Source organism: Zingiber officinale, chromosome 2B (assembly GCF_018446385.1).
Source record: "Zingiber officinale cultivar Zhangliang chromosome 2B, Zo_v1.1, whole genome shotgun sequence".
NCBI classification, from domain to species: domain Eukaryota; kingdom Viridiplantae; phylum Streptophyta; class Magnoliopsida; order Zingiberales; family Zingiberaceae; genus Zingiber; species Zingiber officinale.
In genome coordinates, this window is record NC_055989.1 from 37,257,310 (window position 1) to 37,267,532 (window position 10,223).

The following is a 10,223-nucleotide window of genomic DNA, read 5'->3' on the forward strand; positions in this document are numbered from 1 at the left end:
AGAACTGAACTAAGTTAGTGTTTCCATCACTGATTACATATTTGGGAAAAACTATATATAATAATAATAGATGAAAATACTAAACATACTGCTGGGGCCCTGGCAACTGTACTTACTATGCGCGCATCCCTACGAGACCCGGGATTGCAAGTTCCGAATCCAGCAGGGTTACTAGGTTATCTGAACCTAGGGACGACTGTGGGAGTCCAGCCCATGGATATCTGATCCAAGTACAGTGCCAACTGAATAAAAGTAAAATACTGAATACTGTTTTATTTTACTTTGTTGTTCTAGGTTATCTAAACCTAGAGATAGGTTATCTGAACCTAGAGGCTACTGTGGGAGCCCACCCAATGGATATCTGATCCATATAGCTGTAATAACTGACAATAAGCTGAATAAAATGTTCCTAATACATTTTACATGCTGTTAGGACGCCTACTGGTGCATCCTCCTGACCTGGGCATTTTACCGAATGCTTGGTGGCCTCTAAAAGCACACCCTAAAACTAAAAAACTGTAGAACTACTGAACTAACGCCAAAACTAACAAGCGAGAGCAATTATACTGCAGGTGAGGGGTTTCTTACCTCCTATTCGTAATTTCTTACGATTCTATTCGCTAGAACTCCGGTGGAGATGATCTTCGCGACGATCCGCTCGCGTCTACGTGTTCTTCTCGCGAAGGGGAACGTCCTCGTATCGAAGATCTTGCCGGAAGAAGTTCCCTTGGCCCTTGGGGCTTGGTGTGCCGTGAGAAGGAGGAGGAAGAGGGGCGCCGACGTGAGGGTTTGAGAGGAGAAGGTGGCGTGAGGTTTTGTGAGGAGAGGGCTGCCGAACCAAATTAAACCAAACCCAACTTAAGTAATTAATTTATATTAAGTGGATTATTGAACCCATCTCTAATATAAATATAATTGGTTCCTCTTTCTTTCAGCACGGCCCTGCTGGGTTCAACTGGTTACTAGCATTATCGCTTACACCATAGGTCTCGGGTTCGATTCTCGCCTAAGCTATTTTGCGGTTCTAATTATTTTTGCTACTTCCGCTACTCGGAAAATTCCGGAAAAATATCTAAAAATTCCAGAAAAATCATAGAATAATTCTAAAATAAATTCGAGAATTTTTCGGGCTTTACAAAAAGTATCAAGACACTACGGTCTGATCGTGGTGGCGAGTACCTCTTAGGAGAGTTTAGGAATTATTTATCAAAGGCCGGGATTCAATCCCAACTGTCTGTACCTGGTACAACCCAACAGAATGGTGTGGCAGAATGAAGGAATAGGACTCTTATGGAAATGGTTAGATCAATGATGAGTTATTCAGAATTACCAAATTCATTTTAGGGATATGCTCTGGAAATGGCAGTGTACATTCTGAACTTGGTGTCTTCTAAGTCCGTACCCTCTACTCCCACAGAATTGTGGAATGGGTGTAAGCTTAGTCTGAAACATATTCGGATTTTGGGTAGTCCAGCACATGTGCTGAAGGGAGACACTGATAAGTCAGAAATCACGTATAGAAGTTCGCTTGTTTGTGGGTTATCCTAAAGAAACGAAAGGTGGTTTATTTTATAGTCCTAAAGATCAGAAGGTCATTGTTAGCACCAATGCCCGATTTTATAAGAAGACTATGTAATGAACCACAAGCCCATGAGTAAAATTATTCTTGAAGAAATAAGAGAAGGCACGTCTACTTTAGTACCAACGGTACAAGATGAGATACCATAAGAAACTACAACACGTGTCACAAATGATGCACAATTACAAGCAGTGTCACGTCATAGTGGGAGGGTTGTTCGATAACCTGATAGATTCATGTTTTTGGGAGAACCTTCGGAGTTGATCCCAGGTGAATATGAACCTGATCCCTGCACATATGATAAAGCACTCCAAGAAATGATGCAGCATCTTGGCAAAGTGCAATGAACTCTGAAATAGAATCTATGTATTCTAATTAGGTCTGGGAGCTTGTAGAACCACCAAATGGTGTAAAAGCCATTGGGTGTAAATGAGTCTACAAAAGAAAAAGAGGGACAGACAGGAAGGTGGAAACTTTCAAAGCAAGGCTTGTTGCAAAAGGGTATACTCAGAAAGAGGGAATCGATTATAAGGAAACCTTTTCGTCGGTAGCCATGCTTAAGTCTATCTGGATTCTTTTATCTATTGCCGCTCATATGGATTATGAGATTTGGCAAATGGATGTCAAGACAGCTTTCCTTAATGGAAGTCTTGAAGAAAATATCCATATGAAGCAACTAGAGGGATTCATTGCAAAGGACAAAGAGCATCTTGTATGTAAGCTCAATCGGTCTATTTATGGACTGGAGCAAGTTTCAAGATCTTGGAATATTCGATTTAATGAAGTGATCCAGTCTTATGGATTCATTCAGTGTCCGAATGAGTCTTGTGTATACAAGAAGAGTGACGGAAACGTGGTGGTATTTCTTGTACTATACGTAGATGATATTTTGCTCATTGACAATAATGTCAAAGTGTTGTCAGACGTAAGGGTATGGTTGTCCAAGCAGTTTGATATGAAGGACTTGGGAGAATGTGGACATATTCTTGGGATCAAAGTGATAAGGGATTGTAAGAAAAGGATGTTGTGCATATCCCAAGTTTCGTACATCAATAGTATCCTAGCTCGTTTTAGCATGCAAAACTCCAACAAAGGTTTTCTACTTTTTCGACATGGAGTACCTTTATCTAAAGAGATGTCTCCTAAGACATCAAAGGAGATAGAGGACATGAAGGCAGTTCCTTATTCTTCGGCTGTAGGAAGCCTAATATATGTAATGCTATGTACGAGACCGAATATCTGTTTTGCCGTGGACATGGTTAGCAGATATCAAAGTAATCCTGGACAGGGACATTGGACTGCCGTAAAACATGTATTAAAATATGTGAGAAGGACTAGAGATTATATGCTAGTTTACCAAGCAGATGATTTGCTCCATGTGGGTTACACGGATTCGGACTTCAAATCAGATAGGGATAATAGTAAGTCAACCTCGGGGTATGTGTTTACTTTGGGAGGTGGAACCATATCATGGAGGAGTGTTAAGCAGAAATGTCTTTCGGACTCTACCATGAAAGCTGAGTATGTGGCAGCCTCTGAGGTAGCCAAAGAAGCTGTATGGCTTAGAAACTTCTTGATGGATTTAGATGTGATTCCTGGTTTGCCCAAAATTATCATAATTTATTGTGATAATAGTGGTATAGTAGCAAACTCGAATGAACTATGAGCCCATAAGGCAAGTAACCCCATTGAGTGCAAGTACCACCTAATACGAGACATCGTAGAACGAGAAAAAGTTGTTGTCACAAAGATTGCATCAGCAGATAACTTGGATCCTTTGACTTAGGCCCTTCAGGTGAGAGCTTTTGATGGACATGTTGAGAGGATGAGAATCAGATGTATGACAGCATATATTGCAGCATAATCTTTTAGTATAAGTGGGAGATTGTTAGGATGTATACTAAAAGCCTAGTTTTTTGTATGAACATTTATTTTGAAATGAAAATCACATTGGTCAAATGTCTGCATTTAGTAAAATGCAATTGTCCATTTAATTTATATTGTAGATAAAATGGTGTGTGGTATCACACAGAATATCATGTTATCAGTTCCTTATAAATTATAAATAATAGCTCATAACTAAGATGGATTGGGACAAAACATTGGAATGGTTGTAGTGTAATTTGGTAATAGTATATCTTAACTATAAAATTACACTAGTACACTATGTGTGTATTGAGCAGGACCATATGAGGTTTTTCCTTTTATACTGACTACATAAAAGAATATAACCTCTGTTATTATGGATGTGCATACTCTTAATCCCGATATAATAACAAGCACATATATTAGTATTTATTTCTTTAATTTATCAATGGGTGAGATTTATTCTTTAAATTAATAGGCCCGATAAGTTGGGAAATAATATTATTTATATGGTGTGTTGTTGATTATGGAAGGAAACTGTGTCCTAGTTATCTAGGTTGATGATGTCCCCTTGAGAAACTCATAAGGATTATCATGTAAACCCTGCAGGTGGGCTTAGTCAGGCATTATAATGAAGTTGAGTGGTACTACTCTTGGAGCTAGATATTAATTAAGTTGTTAGTAACTCATTTAATTAATGGACATTCAATATCTTAAATACAGGGAGATTAATGCACTCATAATAAGAAGGATCCCTTAATGTAATATGAGATTGGTGCGGTAGTTCAATAATAACTCTTTAGTGGTATGAGTTATTATTGATGAACTTGAGTTGGGTGTTCAGGTCGAACATAGGAAGCTCAAGTTCATCAGGAGGTCAAAATCAATTCTCCTCTCGGTCCCTGCTGTAGCCTCTATAAAGTCTCGCGTTCACCCGTTTTAATTTTGCTTCTTACCCAAATGAGGGGCCGACCATATCCTTGCTTGGTGTCCAAGCAAGGGGCCGACCAAGCCCTCTTGGTGCCCAAGATGTGTGTCGGCCAAGCCATGCTTGGTGCCCTAGCATGGGGTTGGCCATACAAGAAGAGAAAAGAAAGTTTTGTTGAAAACAAAATTTTGTTAAAATCTTTCCTTTTATAGCTTTTTACAATAGATTAAAAGATAAATTTTAATTTTGTTAAAATCTTCCCCTTTTTGTAGTTATCTACAATGGTTAAAAGAGATATTTTAATTTTGTTAAAATCTTTCCTTTTTGTAGTTATCTACAATGGTTAAAAGAGATATTTTAATTTGTTAAAATCCTTTTTTGTAACCAACCATTATAGGAATAAAAGAAAGATTTTGTTTAAAACAAAATTTTGTTATAATCTTTCGTTTTAATTTATAATGGTTTAAAAGAGAGATTTTAATTTTCTTAAAATCTTACCTTTTTTTAACCATCTACAATAGCAAATAAAAGGAAATTTTATTAAAAACTTTCCTTGTTAGCCGCTAGCAAAGATTATAAAAGAGGAGGAAGGGATGCTCTCTAATAACACAACCTAAGGCTCTCGCTCTTTTATTCTCTTTGGTGGATGGCCCTTCTTCTCCCTTTCTCTCTTGAGGCCGGCGGCACCTCTCTTCAACCTTGGTGACCGGTTGCTTGGTGGAGAAGAAGAAGAAGAAGAACGAGACCTCTTCACTTTGTATTCTTTGGTGGCTGAAATCTTGGAAAAGAAGGAGAAGGTCGGGTGTCTTCGTCTTTGTAGATCGTCGCCCACACGACGTCCAAGAAGAGGAGAGGAATACAGCAAAAGGTCAAAAGGTCTTTAAGATACAAAGAAAGGTATAACTAGTTAATTGTTTCCGCGGTGAACTAGTTTAGTTTTTCTTTGTATGGATCCTGAAATACCAACACAAGAGGCTAGCGATTTTGTGTTTCTATTGTGGTCTCTATAGTTAAACCTAAGGTTACTATAAGAAGTTTAATATTCAATTTCTTTGAAATGCTTTGTCTAGGAAGTGGTGGATGATCCCATACCCAAGAAGGCTGAGTGTCTCGCCATGTTTAACCTAGAAGCCAATCTTTAATAGATATTTAATCAACTTGTGTAATATGGTTTAACTTCTGAAGAACACATGGGTTGAACTTGGAATAAAAATGTTAAGTTCTGTTTCCAATCTAAGTTTAACTTCTGAAGAACAACTTGGATTAAAAATAGTAAATTTCATTTGCAATCCAAGTTTAACTTCTGTAGAGCACATGGGCTACTAGGAAAAGTTCTGTTCTTGTACAAATTTTTGAACAAGGGAAACAAAACGGAATTCCAATTAACATCCAACAAGTCTAGCAACCGCTGCCGCAACCCAACCTAGTGGTTGCTGCCTCCTCCAGCTGACTACCACCGTGCGCAGTGAGTTGCTACCGGAGAAGAAGCGACCAATTAGAGTAAACCATAACTAAATACGATTGTTGTGATTGATTAAACAATTTTAATTGGAGTTTAATTAACTATTCTCTAATTAATCCAGATTCAAGATTTAGTCATGGATCTAGGAAGGATAAAATCTGGTGTATTGTTTTGAGGTGATTAACTTTTTGTAAATGCTGAAATTGATGGTGTTAATTAGAATTTGAGTGTAAATAAATGTGGATGATTCTTGATGTTAGATTAACAAATTAAGGAAATTAAATTCGAGTATGTTAATATGAAGGTTTGATTAATTGGATGATTAATTAGGTTTATTACTTGATAATCGGAGTTTGATACATAGGTTGTTGGATTTGAAAGAGATTAGTTGAGATTGATAATTAATTAATCAGAAACAATCATAACCTACAATAGAGGGTTTAAAAGTGATTTAGGATTTAATTTCGTTACCCGATCTATAGTGGATCTAAGTTTTAATTGTGTTATTGGTTGTAGGTATATGATTCAAGTAAGTTGTCTAGATTAGAGTACATTTAGAAACTAGTTGATAAAGTACATGAAACTAGTTAATTGACATCTACAGTGGATCTAGGTTTCTGACCTTTGTAGTTCATTGACCCTAGTACATGAAACTAATTGATAAAATAGATTAATTACCTTGCCCTACTCGTATTATAACTGAACTTGTTATTTTTATGCTTGATCTTAAAGATGATTTATTTATTTCTCATATAGTATTATCTTTAAATATTCATATTCTGTAGTGTACATGCGTGTTTGGTGTATACCATAGGAGTGACATGTTGGTTATTCATATGCATGTAGTGTGTACACGTGTATGGTGCGTACTATAGGAGTTATTTTATTTGACTGCCTATACTTTGTAGTGTACACATGAGTGTTGTGTGTACTATATGTATTACTATTACTATGCATAATGTTTAGTAGACATTTGTTGGATCTTTTCATACATATAGATATATATGATTTATAGATCACGTTTTTGGATTTACTTATGTTTACAATGTTGCTGTATTGATAATGACTATGTTTGAGTCATGGATATTAGCATCGTGCACAATATTGCATTGCTTGCATGTTGACGGACTATGTCTCTCTTATGATCCAGAGGATTGTCAATTATATTCACTCTCTAGTAGGTCATTTAAGGGTAGTGGTAGATAGAGTTAGATGTAACTCGTCCCGTAATGTCCACTCTGTCATTCGTAATAGTGGTAATATGATCATGAAACATGCAACACAATCATTAATTATTTCTTTATTGCCCAGTGTAATATGATAGCGGTAAGATGCCTTTTCAATTTCTAAAACATCTAAGATCAAGTCCTAATTTTAGTGAATTAAACAGATGGATTTTCCTTATTCAGCGGTTAATCTAAAAATACTAGATTGGTGAGTCGCGTGTTGTGAGCGTTCTTGATTTATCCTGATGATCAATAGAAAATTTTCATGAAATCGAACCAGTCACTCTAAAATTAATGTATAAACTGAATACCTTATGTCAACTAAAAAAATACTAATTATTTATTCTTTGTTTAAGTACTTTTTCCCATTAAAAAGAAATGAATTTATATTCTACAAATAAATTACATGTCTTAGTAAATATAAGATTGCTTTATGTATACGTTTGGGTTCAACAGCTTCATATGGATACCTATCCTCTCAATTCTATAAAAAGGTCAAAATCTATCATCCTAACACCCTAACACCCTGTATTTATATGACTACCTCATATTATTGGGAGGAAGTAAATCAGAAAATCAAAATTAATCATTACATGAAAGAGTAATTTCCCATTTTTTAAACAAGGTTTGACCCTTATTAAATTCTATAAATCTATTATATGATAATTAACTAAACTATGCCCTAGAGGCTCACGTAGAATCTTGTCGATCTCTGAATGTGATGCATCACCCACAAGAAACAAATGAATATTGCCAGATATCTCAGTCCAACTGTACCCTGGTTGCTTCTTCACTCTATTTTGCCTCATCATGGCCCTCACTTTAGTCACTTCCCTCCACATACCAGCTTCAGCATAAATATTTGACAACGCCACATATGCCCCTGAGTTTTCAGAATCCAACACGAGTAGCTTCTTAGCCGCCGACTCCCCTAATTCGACGTGAGAGTTCGTTTGACAGGCTGCTAGTATAGCACTCCAAGCAAAATTCCGTGCTTTAAGTGGCATTCCTCCCATGTACTTGCATGCCTTCTCTAAATGGCCTGCACGGCACAGCGCATCGACAACGGAAGCATAGTGTTCAGCCTTCGGTTGTATCCCGTATTTGGAAATCATTAGGCTAAACCAATTTAAGCTATCTTTTATATTTGCAGCACGTCCCAGCGCAGACAATATGCTTAGGAAAGTGATGTCATCGGGTGTGATGCCATCTTCTTCCATCTCATTGAACAGAGAAACAACTTTCTCTTGGTAGCCATGCTCCGAGAATGCTGCGATAATTGCATTCCAGGAGACAAGGTCTCTGTTGTGGATGTTCGAGAAGAGCAACTCCGAATCACTAATGCACCCGCCCTTGCTGTACATGGTCACCAAAGCGTTGCTTAAGGACACGTTCAAATGCCAATTGGTGGTTTTAATAGCGTAAGCATGAACAAGCCTCCCTTGTTGCAGCAAACCGACAGACGAACATGTTTTCACGACTGCAATTAACGTATAATGGTCAGGTTTCATACCGGTTTCTAGTAGTTGGATGAATAGCTTCAGTGCTTCCCCGGGATGATCATTGTGAACATAGCCTGACAGCATTGCGTTCCAACAGATTAAATCCTTATGTTGAATCCCATCAAAAAGTTCCCTTGCTTTATCCACTCTGCCCTGCTTGCAGTACCCGGTGATGACCGTCGTGATTGCAACTAGGTTCTTCTCTGGCATTCTATTGAACAAGGTTCGAGCTTCCTCAAACAGGCCATTTTCGCCGTACCCGCTTATAATGGCACCCCACGATACAGTATTTCTCTTGGGCATTCGGTCGAACAAGTTGCGGGCTCTATCAACTTCTCCTCTCCGAGCGAGTCCATCTATCATGGCGGTGTATGAGATAACGTTTTTCGCAGGCATTTTCAGAAAGAGTCTCTCAGCGATGTCCCAGTGCTCGTACCTTACGAGGCCGGAGATGGTGGTGTTCCAGGAAGCCACGTTCCTACAACTACAAGGCATGTTGAGGAAATAGTGGAGGGCCTCTTGTGGTCGACCGTTGTGGAAACAGCCTGTGATGAGGGAGTTCCAGGAGACGGTGTTGGGGTGAGGCATAGTTTGGAAGAGTCTCTTGGAGCCGTCGAGGTCGGAGTTGTGCCAGTGCGCAGTGAGGATGGCGTTCCAGGAGACGGTGTCGCGGATGGGCATTTCGTCGAACAGTTGGCGGGCAGCATGGAGCTGACCGGTGCGGCCGAGGGAGGCGATCCGGCGGTTGTGATGAAAGAGCTCGGAAGGGGAGAGAGTGCGGGGACGAGGCTTGGCGGAGGAGCGTAGTACAGAAGAAGAGGACTTGCAGAAGGATGACATCCGAGAGTAGTAATACAAAATAAGCGCTCATCTTTCTCCTCTCTTCCTTTTGTATTGCTTTGTTTTTTGTTTTTTTTTTAAATTTTATTTTAAATCAGAAAAAAAAATAATAAAAGAAGTAACGTCAAAGCTAGGTAACGGCCGAATCCTATCAATCAAGTCCTACAAATTTTTCCTACCAACCGTTAAAATAAATCAAAAAATACTCGTGACAATGATCCAAAAGTCCAAAATTCTATAATTGTACATTTTATTTGAATTTTTTTTTAAAAATACGTCATAGTTAGAGATCAGATCGTAGGTGACTAAATGATAATTTAATACTCTTTCACTGCATTATAATCCCGAGGCTTATTTTAAACCATAAAAGTACTCTAAGAGTGCATTCTATTTTAAATTTAACAAAATCACTCACTTGATTTCATGGATTTCTCTAGACGCACCTCTCTTGGAGTATGTTAAATGTGAATGGAAAAAAAGATAGATGAAAAACCAAGATAGATGGAAAAAAAAAGACTCCATTGTAAAAATGATTTTAATTTTACATTAAAAGTTTTGTGGTTTTATAATTGATTTATAATGAATCACAAATTTATGAGAGTTGTGGACATGTAGATGGAGAAGTTCTTTCTCATGTATAGACTAATAGAGGGTGTAAATTTAAAACTCAGATTACTTTGGATCTACATGACTTGTGTGCGACCATGACTTGCTCGCATCGAATGTTAAACTAGTCAGGAGTAAAATTTACCAAACAGATCAATGTATATTCCTTTTACTCATCTTATATCCACTACATGATCTTTGTGTCAGTTCCCAC

The 10,223-nt window shown here is 37.8% G+C and overlaps 1 protein-coding gene across 1 annotated transcript; it reads right to left on the minus strand.

The window, feature by feature from the left end:
* Nucleotides 1-7,625: 7,625 nt before the first annotated feature.
* Nucleotides 7,626-9,421, minus strand: LOC122045594 (pentatricopeptide repeat-containing protein At4g02750-like). The gene has a single exon (XM_042605875.1). It carries the CDS (start codon nt 9,401-9,403, stop codon nt 7,706-7,708), a length of 1,698 nt encoding a protein of 565 aa, XP_042461809.1. The 5' UTR covers nt 9,404-9,421; the 3' UTR covers nt 7,626-7,705.
* Nucleotides 9,422-10,223: the final 802 nt, after the last annotated feature.